At 42.6% G+C, this 16,675-nt stretch overlaps 1 protein-coding gene across 14 annotated transcripts in view; it reads left to right on the top strand.

Moving 5' to 3' along the window:
• The window catches only part of TNNT3 (troponin T3, fast skeletal type), a 48,694-nt gene extending 32,195 nt beyond the window's left edge, over positions 1-16,499 (top strand). For 11 of the 14 annotated variants that reach the window (XM_083491997.1, XM_083492007.1, XM_083492004.1 and 8 more), the window contains 10 exons: positions 3,550-3,574; positions 5,180-5,225; positions 5,484-5,600; positions 6,561-6,638; positions 6,995-7,108; positions 7,637-7,746; positions 8,941-9,031; positions 10,154-10,194; positions 13,421-13,461; positions 16,109-16,499. In XM_083491997.1, coding sequence (XP_083348123.1) covers positions 3,550-3,574; positions 5,180-5,225; positions 5,484-5,600; positions 6,561-6,638; positions 6,995-7,108; positions 7,637-7,746; positions 8,941-9,031; positions 10,154-10,194; positions 13,421-13,461; positions 16,109-16,206 — 761 coding nt within the window. In that variant the 3' untranslated portion in view covers positions 16,207-16,499. The remainder of the gene's footprint in view (positions 1-3,549; positions 3,575-5,179; positions 5,226-5,483; positions 5,601-6,560; positions 6,639-6,994; positions 7,109-7,636; positions 7,747-8,940; positions 9,032-10,153; positions 10,195-13,420; positions 13,462-16,108) is intronic. The other 3 variants (XM_083491999.1, XM_083492006.1, XM_083491998.1) reach the window with 2 other exon arrangements.
• The last annotated feature ends 176 nt before the right edge of the window (positions 16,500-16,675 follow it).

Below are 16,675 nucleotides of genomic sequence, written 5' to 3'. Positions count from 1 at the left end.
ATCTAAGGATGATGATGTTAATAATAATAATAATAATAATAATAATAATAATAATAATAATAATAATTTATATGCCACCCATCTGACTGGGTTGCATACCTGAAAGACTGTCTCCTGCCCTACAGACCCTCTTGGACGTTAAGATTGGAAGGAAGGGCTTTCTTGGTCATTCCACAACCCTCCAGATTTTGGGAGGTTGCAGCAGCCTGGGAGAAGACATTCTCTGTGGTGGTCCCTAAGCTGTGGAACTCCCTTCCCACAGAGGTGTTCCTGACACCTTCATTATATCGTTTTTGCTGTATGATGGAGATATCATCATCATCATCATCATCATTATAAAAACAAGCTGTTCCCCGCTACAAGGACCTTACAGTCTACACAGTAAACATGGCATTTGTCCACCCATGAAGCCAACAGGACTGCTTGGGTGGAGAAAAATATGTCTTGTATGTATGACCTGTCCCTCAGAAATTGAAATTTTTTGACAGTCCCATTGCCTATTTCAGTCATAGAACACAATGTATTGCTCTTCTTTGTTTCAACTGCACAGGAAGAACAAATGGTTTTTAGAAACTGGAAAGTAGAAAGAGGAGAGACAAATAAGGATGTTGTGAAAAATAGGAGGAGGAAAATTGGAGCATGTTGACCCAGTTCCTTTCTTTCCTTTGCCTTTCATCTGCAGCTGGAGCCGAAGGAGAATATTGTGATGGTATTTTGGTGACATTTGGAGATCGCACACTGTCTTTTCTAACACCTTTCCCCCGCCTTTCTGCTTCTAATCCTCACCCACTGTAAAACCAGGAACTGGGCCAAATCATCACAGTTGCAAATGTACAACCTTTCATGCCTCCGTACTGTTAGGAGATAAAAGTCTTAAGCCGTCAGCAACCCCTCCTCTTCCCCCAATCTGTTGTCATTCCCAACAGAAGTAAAATAGCATTGATTTAAGTCCAAACAACTGCAAGACATGTCTTTAGAGGGGTCCCTTTGCATATACTGTGCAGGTTTCTAAAAATATATATTAAATAAATCAATAGCATCTGGTGGCAGACGGACAATTATCAGGATTGCAGTAGATGAGGAGGGGAATTTAATCCTTTCCTCTCCTGCTGTGGTCCTTAGAAAAAAATCCTCTTCTGAAGGGATTTACTTTGGGATGAAATCCCCCACAGTTTGGCCCCCATTCAGGCCATTAATGGGGTCTTCTCATAGTGATTTGAGGTTTTAGACACCAAAAAGGACCTTGGGACAGAACAACATTCCTTACTGATGTGTTTTGATCCTTTCTAGATTTCAGATTCTGAAGGGAGAGTGTAAACTGTTCTTTACATGAGATTACTTCAATTCCCTCTCCCCTTTTAAAATCTCAAGCTTACTTTCCAGCTTTCTTTCTCTTTATTTTCAAGCAAAGCACTGAAGGACTCTTTTTCTTTTGGCAGGATCATTTTAGGGATTTATGCTTTGTATCTCTTGTTTGTAAGAACCAGAACAATCCGAACCTCAGATAAAGTGAGGGGCAATTGAAGAAAGGGTTTTGCCATGATGATTGGGCTTGTTTGTTTTATCCAGTTCCTTAAAGAAGAAGAAGAAATGCTATCTTGAAGATACAACAGTAACCTTGAGACTAGTCTCTGTGCACACACTACATCTTGTTTTGTCACGTGTTTTCTGTTAATTAAAAAGAAAGAAAGTAGAATAGACTTTTTGTTTTTTGTTTTACCCTTATCCTGAAAGTACAGAAATGTTACTTTTTATTCCAGGATCAGAAAACTAACCTTTTTGAAACTACATGTTCATGGAATTATTCCTGAATAATCAACAGATGCTCAGACCTATGGGGTGATATTCCACTTTAGCCATACTCAGGGAAGAATGGACTTCAGAAACTAAAGTCCATTGATTTCAGTAGATCTTCTCTGAGTTTGGCTTAGTTGGATATCACGTGGGGTGGTTATATTGGCGAATGGCACATGTATTTCAAAGCCAGTTGTGAGGAACAGATGAACAATAAAAATGATATGAACGGCGGGAGGGGGGTTTAAAATAAAAAATATATAAAAATGTGATGACATTCTTGTAATCTGTCCTTATATGGTGAAATAGGAATATATATGGTAATCATCCTTTTGCACAAGGAAGGAATGAGGAACCATTGGCCCTCCAGATGTTTTTGGATCCCAGTTCCTATTAGCTGCAGTCAGCCTGGGTAGTGGTCAGGAATGATGGAAGTAATAGTCTAGCAAGATCTGGAAGGTCACAAGTTCCCCACTCCTGATGTAAGGGAGTTGAGGCAAACAGGACTTAGTGGGTCTCTGAATAACATCCATGAAATATTGTTTGGTGTGATTTGTATTCTGTTCCCTAGGTTTTAAAAAAGCTATTTCAGATCAAAAAGCTCACTGCTTACCACATCAGAAATATAAAGGCCTCCAAAAAAATTACACTTCTTCTCATATATCAACTTCATTGAGAACATCCTCCTATTCACATTTTATGTAACAGTAAAGGTAAAGGTAAAGCGACTTCTGACCGTTAGGTCCCGTCATGGACGACTCTGGGGTTGCAGCGCTCATCTCGCTTTACTGCTTTACAGCTTCCAGGTCATGTGGCCAGCATGACTAAGCCACTTCTGGCGAACCAGAGCAGCGCACAGAAACGCCATTTACCTTCCCGCCGTGGCAATAACTATTTATCTACTTGCACTTTGTCGTGCTAGGTTGGCAGGAGCTAAAGGATGGGTTAAGAAGAAGATTTGGATAGTTCCAGTGCTGAAATAATCAGCAATTCCCAATGTTTTTACCTTTACTGGCTTAGCAAAATCCCAGGCAATTCTTTTCCAGCCTTATCACTTTCCAAAGCAGAAATTTACAGTGCCTACATTTAAGGCTGATTCTTTAAAACCTTGCTGTGAGTTGGAGGATAGGGAAAAGAAGAGTCTTGCTTCACAGTTTATTTTACCTAAACATTATTGCTGTAAAAACAAATAGCCCTGCTTCAGCTGAGGGGGTGACATCTTAAACTTGATTCTTTATATTATTTGCCTTGTAAATTCAGATTCTGAATGTTTGGAGTTCCTCAAATAAGTCTGCGTTCACAATACACTGATCAAATAGGCTCTGAGCTTTTTATTGCTGAAATCTCACTGCAAAGTGACAAAGGTGGCACAGAAAGAGCATTGTATGACAGAATTCTTTGAATTCATACATAGCATGTGGTCATAAACGACATTCAAGTTTCGAGAATCAGCACTCAATACGGAGAAGGAAGTTGCTGACTTCCTGATGCTATGTTGGAGCTTTCATGCAAGCTCTTGTTTCGTTTTTCTATACTGTTTTACTTCCAAGTAAAACTGGTCTGCCAAGGAGTGTGTCTCTATGAAGTGTCAAAGATATGATTCAAGTGCCCTTCGGATGATTCCATGAGAATGGACATCCCTTTTGATTCTTTTGCTTTAGCAGACCAGACTAGGATATATTGTTGTTCTAATATTGTCTTTCTCCATCTTTCCTTTCCTTGCTTTCTCTTTTCTTCCTGGATTGCTCTATTTAGAGAAGAAGCCCAGAGTTGTACCACCGTAAGTGTGCACTTCCAGATATTGAAAATACTGCTTGTTCTAAATAATCATGTTAAAACTAGACGGTGGCTTCAACCAGATGTGCAGTGACTTTCGTATTTAGCTGGCTGAACTTCTCTTACCCTTGTGATGAAATGTGAAGATCTCCTTGGAATATGGCAGGGAAGTTTTGCCAACTGAATGCAGAAATGTGCATCCAACTGGTTGCACTTATTTAGAGCATGGGGACCCTGTGGCCCCTCAGCTGTTGTTGGACTCAGCTCTCATCAGCTCCAGCTGGCACGGCACGGCCAGAAGTCAGCAACATCTGGAGGACCATAGGTTCTCTACCCTGATTTAGAATGTCCAAAGCCACTCTTCTGGTACTAACCAGCTATGCCCTCAACAGGGTATAGTGCCACAGTTCATGTCTGGAGTGGCATGGAATGAAGAAAGAAGAGGAATAAAGCCAGAGTTAGATAAGGAAAACTGTGATGGTGGTGCTGATGGGGTACTTGGGTATTAACTAGTCATGTACAGTGCAAAGTAGAGTGCACTGGTCCAGGAAAACATTTATAGTAAAGACAGACTTTGAGAAGGGATTGAAAGGAGGAGAGGGAGAAGGGTGGAAGGACAGAGAAGGAAGGATATTCCAGGTGTATTGAAGCCTGGAAGAAGGTAAGGAGGACAATGCAGGGCAAGGGATAAAAGGGGGCATGGAGCAGTGGGAGTTAGAAAGGGACTGTGGTGTTATGTACATTAGTGGCAATGCCATCAATGCATATTAAGGATATGAGTATTGGGGCTAGGGAATGAGTGGCATGCATTAAAGCAGATGACCTTTGACTGAGAGGAAGACGGTGATTTCTTAAGAGTGGTGGCTGTGGACCAGTGGCCCTTCAGATGTTGTTGAACTTCCATCATTGCCACCCAGGGATGATGGGAGTTGTGGTTCAGCAGCATCAGGAGGGTCACAGGTTCCCTACCCCGGTTTAGATACTAGTTGGTTTATAGTAGCATGTGTTTACATATGGAAAAAATAGTATTTCTCTGTTGCATACAGCAAATCAACTATTCTGTAAAGCAGGAGTGTCCAACATAATGATTAAGGTATTAATCTAGCCTTTTTGGGATCTCTAATCCAGCCTGCAGCATCTCTGTCATACTTCATCCAAACTGATCCATGCACATCTCTATGGTGCCAGCACTCTTAGTAGACAAAAAAAGTCCAAATATGTCATGATTATTGTATTTATGCTGCAATCTTTAAAGGATAGATATTTTATCAGATCTGAAGGAACAATATTTTCAACTTGCCGATAACTTATAATTGAAATGCAGTAGATCACTTGGTGTTGAAATCAGGTGGGACTGACATTTTGTAGCCCAGAAATATTTGAGAGTGCTGCCATTGGACATCTGTTAGGAGGTGAAATTGGTCTGTCAACATTTTTTAGTTTGACACCTCAGCTCTAAGTTGTCATTGTACTTAAGCTTTCCCAATTAGTGTTCATACAACCTTAATTTCAGTTACATTTTCTTCTGAATAGTTCTTTTGAATACCATACCTCTCCTTAGAATGTTTACCTTTGATGTTTATATGCCTTACTTTCTCTTTCTCCAAAGGCTGACTGCTCCTAAAATCCCAGAGGGGGAGAAAGTAGACTTTGATGTAAGTATTGTTAGCTCCTTTCAACACTATTGACTCCTGTAAATTTTCATTATATTTTAGACAAGAGGGTTAAAAACAGGACCTTCACCTCAATCCTAAAAACATATTCCTAATCCTGAGAGGAAATTGAGTGTTTGGGGTTTTAATTAATGAGGATGTGGAAGGATTCTTTGAGTGGGAAAACCCAAATAATCCAAATCGTTCCGTTGTCACTGTTTGCATCATAGCCATCATTCCATCTTCTTTTTCTTACTCCAGGACATCCAAAAGAAGAGGCAGAACAAAGACTTGATTGAGCTTCAAGCCTTGATTGATAGCCACTTTGAAGCTCGGAAGAAGGAAGAAGAGGAAATCCTAGCCCTTAAAGAAAGAATTGTAAGTTTCACTGGTGTGGTCTCCACAATAATTTCTTCTCCAAGAGGGCAGTGTACTGCTGCTCAAGAGTCCCACAATTTAGTTTTAATAGAGACAAAATACTTAATGGTTACATCCAACTGAGAGTAGAACCATTGAAATCAATTAACATTACTTATTTAAGTCTATTGATTTCAGTGAGGCTAGCCTTGAGTACAACCCAGTGAACCATCCCTACTCTGTAACACAAAGGAGTGAATTTTTAAGAGCTAACACTTTTTTATCTAAGTATAATTGCACCTCTTTGTTTAAGTGGAAGGGATACCATCCAAATGAGCTTCTAATAACATTATTGTTATTTTGAGTTACAGATAGGTAGCCGTGTTGGTCTGCCATAGTCAAAATAAAAAAATTCCTTCCAGTAGCACCTTAAAGACCAACTAAGTTAGTTCTTGGTATGAGCTTTCGTGTGCATGCACACTTCTTCAGATACTTCTTCTTGGTATCTGAAGAAGTGTGCATGCACACGAAAGCTCATACCAAGAACTAACTTAGTTGGTCTTTAAGGTGCTACTGGAAGGAATTTTTTTATTTTGAGTGAGGGGGAATTTGATCCTTATGCTATTTTCTCATCTGAAAAAAAACCACATGACATAAAATCCACAATCCAAATGGGCATTGTAGTCTCTACTGTCGTCTGCAGCAGAGGTACTGCTTTATCCTTTGATCGGCTTAAATACAAGTGTTTTAGAAGACATACAACAATTTTACCACATCCCTGTGGCTAATGCAGATCCTAGGTGGAGGGACCTCCTCTAGGGATATTTTGGCTATCTGTATGGGATCACTGTTGAACCAGTTTGGACTGTTTCACTCTGAGGAAAGTTTCTTCTGTCAAATGTTGTTCCAGCCAACAGCACATAAAGAGTCACAATGAAACATCTAATTTCTTCCTCTCTTTTTTTTGCATGAAATGAACAGGAGAAACGTAGAGCAGAAAGGGCTGAACAGCAAAGAATCCGGGCTGAAAAGGAAAAGGAGCGTCAGGCCAGGCTTGCTGTGAGTTGTTGTTATTGTTGTTGTTGCTTATTGAACCCTATACCCGGAGGTCTCAAGGTGGTTGACAGAATAAAATCAAGATATAAAACCACAAAACACATAATCAAAATAAGAACCCAATAACCCCCTCCCCCCAAAAAACCCCACATTTTAAAAGGGCATAGAGAGACAGAGCAATCAAGAGACTTATTCTGGCAGACTTAGTCTAATACTTTTTGCTCCATTCTGCAGTCTACTGCTCCTGGTCTCCTTTTGGCTCCATCCCACAATCTACCATGGCCATTCACAAAACTCCTTGTATTGCACTTATGATCCCCAAGTCTGATGCTGGCTATTTTCCTCTTGTCCCTTCGTAGGAGGAGAAGGCAAGAAGAGAGGAGGAAGATGCCAAGAGAAGGGCTGAGGATGACATGAAGAAGAAGAAGGCTCTGTCCTCCATGGGTGCCACATACAGCAGCTATTTGGCTAAGGTACATCCACTGCTTGACTTGAGGGAATGAAAATGTGGCAAATGGCACACAAGCGTAACGATGCTCATCTGAAAAACCCTCTGGTTAAGTGTTCCCTGTATCTCATGGGTGGGTCTCATCAGTTGCTAGGAATTCTCTAACCACACATTGGCAAGAGCTCTGAAAAGCTCTTCTGCTTTCAAGGGAAGCCAACGCAGAGACACTTGGGCTTTGGTTTTCTCCTCTACAAATGCCAGCAACTTAGTTTTGCTTGACATCAGCCCCACTGGGTCCTAAGGCCTTGGCATGGGCCCCAGCACTTGCCCCACAGTGCCAAGGGCTGATACTGGGCCTGCAGCCAATAGTCAAGACCAAACAGCAAACCAGAACTGGAGGGTAAACCAGGAGGCAGGATCAAGAATCAATCCAGGAGTTAGTCACGAGCAAAGGACAGAGCTGGAGGCAGAACTGGGCAATAAGGACACAGGAATTCCTACTTACATGCATCCTATGATATACTGAAAGTGTTTGGGTTTTTTCCCCCCACAGGCTGATCAAAAGAGAGGAAAGAAACAAACTGCAAGAGAGTTGAAGAAGAAGGTCCTGGCAGAGAGGCGCAAACCTCTAAACATTGACCATCTTAGTGAGGACAAGCTGAGGTAAAATGGAGTTGTACGAAATGGAAGGAGTCAAGTGTATTTATCATTCATTCATTCAGTTTTGATCCTGTCCTTCCTTGCAAAGGAGCTCAGCAAACAACCAAGTACTAAAACAATTCAATTAAATTCAGTTAATATAAAATAAATATTGAAATACATTACAAAAATCTAGAAACAGTCACATGCCTGCACATTCCATAATTGCAAGGTTGTCCAAAGGAAAAGGAACGCTTTTAAATTCCTCCTGAATGCTAATAATGTTCATACACCTACCAGGGAGGGCATTTTAAGCTTCCGGATTATTGCGAGATCTCCCATGGCGGGGGCGGGGAGAGCCCTGCCATCAGAACCCAGAAGCCACAGCTGCACAACCCAGAAAAGCAAGGGGGCAACCAGGGTTGGTGGTAAGGTAAAGGCAGGTAAAGGACCCCAGATGGTTAAGTCCAGTCAAAGGCAACTATGGGGTGCAGCTCTCATCTCACTTCAGGCCAAGGGAGCTGGCGTTTGTCCACAGACAGCTTTCCGGGTCATGTGGCCAGCATGACTAAACCACTTTTGGCACAACAGAACACCGTAACGGAAGCCAGAGCACATGGAAATGCCATTTACTTTCCCGCCACAGTGGTACATATTTATCTACTTGCACTGGTGTGCTTCGAACTGCTAGGTTGGCAGGAGCTGGGACAGAGCAACAGGAGCTCACCCTGTCACACGGATTCAAACCACCGACCTTCTGATTGCCAAGCCGAAGAAGCTCAGTAGTTTAGACCACAGCGCCACCCACGCCCTATTATATTCCTATTGATATAAACACCCTTTAATAACCCATGCTTGTAGTATTGCTCAAGCATATCATTGTTGTCCTAGTTTTGTTCTTTTAGTTTATGTGAACTACTACAGGTTAATAAAATCTCAAAAGTGCCATATTTGTATAAACAAGATGGCCCTTTACCTTTGCCAACCTGGTGCCCTCTAGATGTTTTGGACTACAACTCCCAACAGCACCAGTTAGCGTGCTGCATAAAACTTTGCCTTATGGCTACTAGTTCTTTGGGATCTGTGTAATCTCACTGAATACAAGTTGTACAAGTGACAATAAAGTATTTCATATTTCATATCTACGGAAGATGTGCTATGGGAACTTCAACTGTTATCCCCTTTCTTCTTCTTCTTCTTCTCCTCCTCAATTCACAGGGAAAAAGCCAAGGAGATGTGGGACTGGTTATATCAGCTGGAAACGGAGAAGTATGAGTATTTAGAGAAGATCAAGAGACAGAAATATGATGTGAGTAGAAAATGAGATCTTGGTTATCATTCTGCTTACGTCCAATGCCTAAGGGTTGCAATTCTCCTGGGAGAAGCGTAGTGTGTGGACCTTAAAATACCACTCTGAAGGCTTATCAATGGGATTTACATTTCATTTGACTCTGAAACTATTCGCCCAGAGTGGGTTTTGGTTTTCTAGCAGGACAAGAGAACTTATGCCTTTATGATTTGCCTGGAAGGAGAGCATGAAAAGCGTTTTTAGCCCGATCCATGAATTTACCTGTCTCCATCATAAAGTGCCTTGAAGAGTAGAATGACTAATTTCATGGTTTTATTTTCCATCACAGAAACCAAGAGAGGTACCCTATTATCTCTATAGGCCTATCAGCACTTTTCAGCACTGGATTGAAATATCGAGGGGTATTCTAATGCTGAACTCTGTTCTGATGTCACCTGCTTCTTTCACCCATGGATCATGTCACCTCCCTCACTTGTACTCATGTAGACAGAGAAACCAGCAACATGTCTTCTTTTGTCTTCCTAACCCTACATGACACCTGCCATATTTTTTATTTTGAAAAACAAACCCGTGTGTGTGTGTGAATGATCACATTGGATGGGAACATGGAAATATTCCAAATTTCTCTATGAACTGTGAACATAGCCCCTGCTCTCCTGCCATGTGATAAAAGAGAAACCACTCTGTATTTGTGCAAAATCTAGGGTGCAAAAAGCTAAAGAACCTGCAGTCCAATCGCACATTGCCAGGCCTATGCACACTGTACAGGTGGTACCCTCTTTATACATGTACGAAAGCTGAAACCTAGAAAGAGAGGACAACTAGTTGTGCTGGGGGAGGACAGAACTTGACCGATGTGCAGAATCTGCCCCATCGTGCTTGGACTCTGTTCCTTGATGGTATATAAGAATAGGGTATCTGTTGATGGACTCCCTGTTTAAGCATTTGCCTTGTGCTGGAATATTAATGCAATCCTTTGCATTTTGCTTACAAGTTACGATATAAAGCAGAGATTTTTTAATGTGCTGCTCGGGACTATTTACCTCTTTCTGAGTACATGCTGCAAACATCTGGATTTGAAAAGTACCCCAAAGCCAATATAATTATCTCGATCTCTCTTAGATTTTATCACTACGTTGCAGGGTGGAGGCACTGTCCAAGTTGTAAGTACAAAGAGTTTGCCCACATGACAAAAGCAGCCCAAAAAGGCTGTTTTGCGTGCATGAGCCTCCTGCATGCCCAGAGTCCGGGTGCTCCAGGTTCACGCAGGACAGGAGGCTGGCACTCAGTTCCTGGCACAGAGAGCAAGAAGCTGAGCATTGGACATGGCGCTGTTCTTTCCTTCCATTCGCTCTCAGAACAGGTTAAGCGGATGAAAACGGGTGCAGGGTCACACACTGCAGAATATAGTGGTTGTGCCTCTGGACCTCTGGATTCAGGCATCTTGTAGCTTAACTGGATGATGGCAGCAAAACAGGGGGCCTGGGAATGAAGGGCAGGATCGGCAGGGAATTCTTGAATCCGGTGGTTATCTCAGGCTTCATAGAACGCAACCACAGAAATACGATGTCAGCCTCTTTCAATAGAATTATTTCTATAGGATCTGAGCTGCAGTCCTCAGATTAATCCATGGGGTGTACTCCATGGGGAGACCGGTGAGAAGCAGTGGCTGGTTAGGGAGATTCTTATAAGTTTGCCCATGTCCTACAGAGAATCCAGAACTGTGACTGTGTGCAGAGCCAGAGAGACTAGTTTAATGCGGGGTGCCATCCTCGCCTTGCTCTGCTTGTGAGCTTCCCAGTGGCATCTCTCTGGCTCCTGGTGGGAACAGGGTGGAGCTTGATCTAGATCCAGCAAGCTAGTTCTTACGACATTTTAATGCTTGAATTAGAAATAGAAAAGGGACAATTGTTTTTAACACAGGAACTAGGTAGGGGGCAGGGGCAGGTAGGCGAGTCTATAATAGAAGGGAAATAAGCAAGGCAGCAGGACAAAATTCCTACAAAAGAAAAGACAAAATTAGCACAAAAGGAAGGAAGAATGGAAAGAAAGCATTCTTGTTAGAGCAACAGCAAGCCAAGTTGCTGTTCAGTGCTTGCCTGTAGCTTGCCGATTCTTTTCTTCCCAGGAAGCTGAGTGCCATGCCTGCTGTCTTCAGCTTACTGCAGGTTTAGCAATGAAGGTAAGTCCTAAACCCTGAGGCTAGGCTGGTGAGCAAAGCGAAGTTGGTTCCTTAACAAATACCTGGTTTAAGAGGGCAATCCAAGAGCCATTAGGGAGTTCCACAAGGCAGATTTTGCCTGCAAAGTAAGTATATCCGGTGGCCAAGTTTTTTCTTTTCATGTCGTTCCGTTGCTTCTGGTGATAAGAGTCTCTTTGCTTCTGCTTGCCATGGAAATCCAAGATGGTGGACAACAAAATCCAAAATGGTGGACAAGGATGAAACGTGAACTCTTGCATTGGTTTAAAGTGTGTTTCAAAGGACAAGAAATAATATTGCTGGGTGCTCTATTCAAGGACTCCTGAGAATAATATAAATATGGCTAATGAAGAATTTTAACTATGCTGAATTTGCCAGGGTCTAATAGGACAATTGTCTTGTTTTCTCACCTTATTTCTTAGGGGCTAAGGAACCTATGCCACATGGCGACCAGAGTAACTGGAATTATAGGAAAGGCTCATTAACCAAGCACACAATTAATTATAATTTTTTCCCCTGACTTCTGTCACAACTCAAAACATAGCACCCCTCCAATAAAAAATGAGACAACCACAGAAATTATCAGAGCCTGGGAACTGATTTCAAATGTCTGTGGTTGATGCCTATTTCTGATATTTCCTTCCTTTACCCTTTGGGAGCTCTTACTTCAGCTAACAATGTGGAGCATAGCATCAAGTGGATTACTTGATGACAAGTGGTGCATCTGGTGAGGATGCACAAGACTCAGATTTGTGTACATTTCTGTAGGACCCCCTCATATGTGGCAGAGGAGCATAATAGCCTTTTTCTGTGCATTGGCTTCTTTCCATGCGGTAGCACAGTAATGTTTGGAGCCAATCATATGTTCCATGGTATGTCCCAGCCATTGCCTTTCTTACCAGGTGGAAGCAGTTGTGCTGCTGCTGTGGTAACATGAAGGGGATGTCACAGTCTTGGTTATGTAGCAGATGGCTCCCTACAATTGATATTAGTAGTAGATAGGTAGCCGTGTTGGTCTGCCATAGTCAAAATAAAAAAATTCCTTCCAGTAGCACCTTAAAGACCAACTAAGTTAGTTCTTGGTATGAGCTTTCGTGTGCATGCACACTTCTTCAGATACACTGAAACAGAAGTTGCCAGATCCTTCTATATAGAAGTTGCCAGATCCTTCTATATAGAAGGATCTGGCAACTTCTGTTTCAGTGTATCTGAAGAAGTGTGCATGCACACGAAAGCTCATACCAAGAACTAATAAAAAAATTCCTTCCAGTAGCACCTTAAAGACCAACTAAGTTAGTTCTTGGTATGAGCTTTCGTGTGCATGCACACTTCTTCAGAACTAACTTAGTTGGTCTTTAAGGTGCTACTGGAAGGAATTTTTTTATTTTTACAATTGATATTGGCAGTTTTTATCATTTCATTTATGCATAGGAAAACTTCCATTGCCATAAGTTTATGGGAGCACTGTAGTTTCTCCTCCCTCCTTTTAAAGGTTCCTTTGAGTCCTGTAGGGTAGAGGCTGATGTGGGCTTTGTGCTTCCAATGTGGCAGCTCCCAGGAGAAGCGTCAGAGTTAAGCTGAGCAAACTGAACTGGTTAAACTTCCAGCTTTGGAGTCCGTCCATTTCCAGCTCCTCTTCAACACAGGTCATTCTCTGTGTTCCAAATCAGTGTTTGCTAACTGGCTGGTAAATCTCCAGCAATGTTTATGGGCTGGGGAAGAGGCTGCAACTGAACTGTGAAGATGGGCAGGGGAAAAGGGGATGATATAACACATACATAGACAGCTCACTTCAGGAACAGCATCATAATGCCTGTATTAAAATAAAAGCTTTCAAACTCTCCAGAGTTCCCAAGAAAGGTCATTTTTGATCTTCCTGTTCTTGTTTTCTTGCCACGATTTGACCAACCATAATGTAGTCAGGTTCCTTAAAATAAACCTGGATAAACACTTTAACAGCATTTCTTGCTCACTGGGGTGCCGTTATAAACATTTAACAACTTTTCTGGTAAGTTTACTGCCGGTTAGCAATGTCTTTGTCTCAAACCTTTTCATCCCAAAGGGAAGACTTTAGGATCCCACCTTATCTACATGCAGCAGCCCTGCTGCCAGGTAACAACCACCCACCTTCCCTCCACTATGGGAAGTGAGATCACTTTTAAAAACCTCGTCACGTATGTTGTTTGCAGATCACCACCCTCAGGAACCGGATTGATCAGGCCCAGAAGCAGTGAGTAACCTCCTTGTCTCCCTCTCCCAGCCCAAAGTACAGAAAAATCCGCTCTCAACACTTGTCAGCGGTCACTTCAGTCTTGCTGCCCTTCTTTTCTGCTGTGAGGGGGATTGGGGAGAGGGGGGAGAAGCAGGAATGACAAATTCCACCCCTCTCCCTTCCCTATAGTAAAGATTATAGTAAAGATTGGCGAAACCGAAGTGAATCTTACCATGTGAAAGAACCCACCCCTTTTCCTGCAATCTCAGCAAAGCTCACCTGGGGCTGTGCTGCAGTTCCTTTGTGCTTTCTGAGACTGCAAGGAACAGGATGTAATAACACTAATCTCATCCACGTTTGCCGGTACCACATGGACACCATGGGCCACCAACGGGTTCTTTTGAACTGGTCACCTGACCCTTTAAAAATTCCCCTTCCTCCTACCTAATTCAAATCCCTTCCTGCTTGTTTTGTCTGTGTCTTCTTTGTTGCATGTGTCCACTAAGAAACCGAATGCATCAGAGATGAAGGCCACTGGGAGGAGAAGTTGTCTAAGATTGGGAATGGGTAGTTGGGGGAAGAGTGGAAGAAAGGAGCAACTCTATGCTTGCTTGTTCTTCGTATACAAGTCTATACTGGAACACAGGATGAAGATAGGAAGCGGCCTTACATAGATTCAGGCCATTGGTCCATTAAGCTCAGTATAGTCTACACTGAGGAAAGGAAAACAGCCAAAAAGGCATGTCTCCTTATGCAGAATGGAATTAATGACAGATCAGATTTTTGTTTGTCTGAAGTCAATCTGTGTCATTCCAAATGATAAAAAACCAAGTATTAAGTGCTGGTGCCTCATGCTGAAGCATCTCATATTAATAAATAAACAATGTCAATTTCAGACAAGGTAAGAAAAGCATCAGCAGCATATTCCATTTGAGTGGCCTTGTGTGGTCCAGATTTCAAAGATGAATTGAACTTTAAAATAATTTGCTTCAGAAGGTGTGGCATAGTAAAGTAAGAAGTGGCTCTTTATTGTTAAATCAGAACACTTAAAAAAAGAAGAAGGAATATTTGAAAATTCTAAAGCAACATCTCAGGGCTTCATGCTGTATTTCAGTATAAATTGGGACCCAGTGATAACAATGGCAACAGAATAGCCATTGAGATGGATCCAGAAGTTCTTGAGCTGATCTGAAGCTTTTGCAAAGCAGCACTCCTAACAAGACCTGCTGCAACAATGCAGTGCCATCATCCTCATAAGCCATGCTTGCTATATGGGCAGTGCAGGTGGAGATGTCAGTGATAGGATGCCAGTCTCTATTGTCTGAGAAAGCACTTGGCAGCCCCTTGTCTCTCATGTATAAGGTTTAATTTCAGAATAGAGTGTCCACCTGCATTAAATGACAGGTAAAGTATGCACTCTGTCTTCTCTGTGTGTATATGCATGTATGTCACTGTGGCAGATCCTCCCATAGGTGAACCTACTGCTGAACAAATCCACTGGTCTTGGTAGCAGCCATGTAAGCATTCAAAAGATACTCCATGTTGCTGTTTCATCTGAATACCTTCCATGGATGAGTCAGTACTGGAAGTTTCCTAAGGAACCTTTATTCCAGGCAGTCCCTGGCTGCTAATCCAGGATGGTTTGCTGGGCAACTTGCAGTACCATCCAGCTATAAATAGTGTGCAAACTGTCCAGTAACTTCAGGAAGGAGCCTTATCAGGATGTGCATGGGAAGGTCAGGAGTAAGCAATGAACAAGCATTGCAAGAGGGATCTGCTGTTGCCACAGTGCGGAGACTCTAACACTAGACTAACTCACTCACCTGGAACTAGACCTAGCTCATGGCAGAAAGGTAAGTGCTGTGCATGTTTTGGGTGCTGTTTTATCTGCTTGCAAAATAAAGAAATTTGGAAATCATTTGAACCACCACAGGGGAGAACTCCGGGACTATCTCCTTGTTTCCTGGATCCGGGGGGGGGGGGGGAGAGAGAGAATAGGTGATTAATTCCAGTAAAGTTTAAAGGCATTTGTGCAATTCTGAAGAAAAAGTATTTTTGTGAACAGCCATGGTTCATCAAATAAGTAGTAAGCATGATGCACCGTTTCAATCCATTTCTGCACATTGTTATCATTAATGGTTTAAGTCAAGAATGGGTAACTTCTGCATTCCCGGGGACTACTTTTTTGCGACACAGTGGTCCAGGAGCTGGAAGTGTATTTTACTGTCAGCATTGCCCTTTCATAAGTCCCCTGACTATATAATAAACCTGGCACTACCTAGCTACAAGGGCTTCACAGCTGTGGGCTACATGTGCTTAGCAATGTATGAAATCCAGAGAGGTGTAATGCAATTTTCATTTCTGGAAAATCTGAAACTGGGAGCCTGTTGTCACTTTTTTAACCACATGGGGTGAGGTAAATTTGCTTCTGAGGCCAGCTCATACCCATAGAAGGTCAGCTGGCCACCCCTTGGTTCAATGATAAAACATAACAACCTGGAACTGTGTTTCATGCACTTTAATGCTGATGCACCCAGTTAAAGGGACATTGGATCAGGCCTGTTCTGGTGACGAGAAATGTTGAGCGACTCATCCATCGAAGGGTTGGTAAAGGATGTGTCTGTGGCTGGCGCGCTGACGTGTTTTTCTCGTATCTGTATTACAGCAGCAAGAAGGCCGGAGCCAAGGGCAAAGTTGGAGGGCGCTGGAAGTAAAGTTCTGGAAGGTGCCTGCAGGCAGAATCTTCAGCGGTGGCATGGCTAAAGATCGCTGGCCTCCCCTTTCCTCTTTAAACACAAATTCCGTTCCCTCGCCTGAGCAAAACCATAGTTGCAACATCAGCCTGGATTGCCTACTGCTTATTTCAAGGGCTCCCACATCTTCCAGAGCCAGTGCCCTGGAACGGAGATGACTCCCTGCTGACACCTCCTACGACCTGCTGTGTGTGTCCTTTTATTTTCCCAATCCCAGCCCTACACTGACTGCCTAGTAGATTGCAGTGTATGAATCACTTGGTTTTGTAAATAAAGTGTGACCGATAATGTACTTCAGCCATACACTCCTGACTAGCGTCTTCATTTTCTTCCATTCTGTGACTGTCTTAGAATGCACCCCCCCCTCCAGGGACCAGAATGTTTATTGGCCCAGAGGGTTGGTAGAAATTAGCCACAGACCATGAAATGTGTGCCAATTTCCACCCAGCGAAGGCTACAACAGAGGCCTTCCAGATGTT

The sequence above is a fragment of the Podarcis liolepis genome (assembly GCF_965112155.1).
Source record: "Podarcis liolepis genome assembly, chromosome: 1".
NCBI lineage: Eukaryota > Metazoa > Chordata > Lepidosauria > Squamata > Lacertidae > Podarcis > Podarcis liolepis.
Note: the sequence above shows the minus strand (reverse complement) of the source record. Positions and strands in the feature narration are given on the sequence as shown.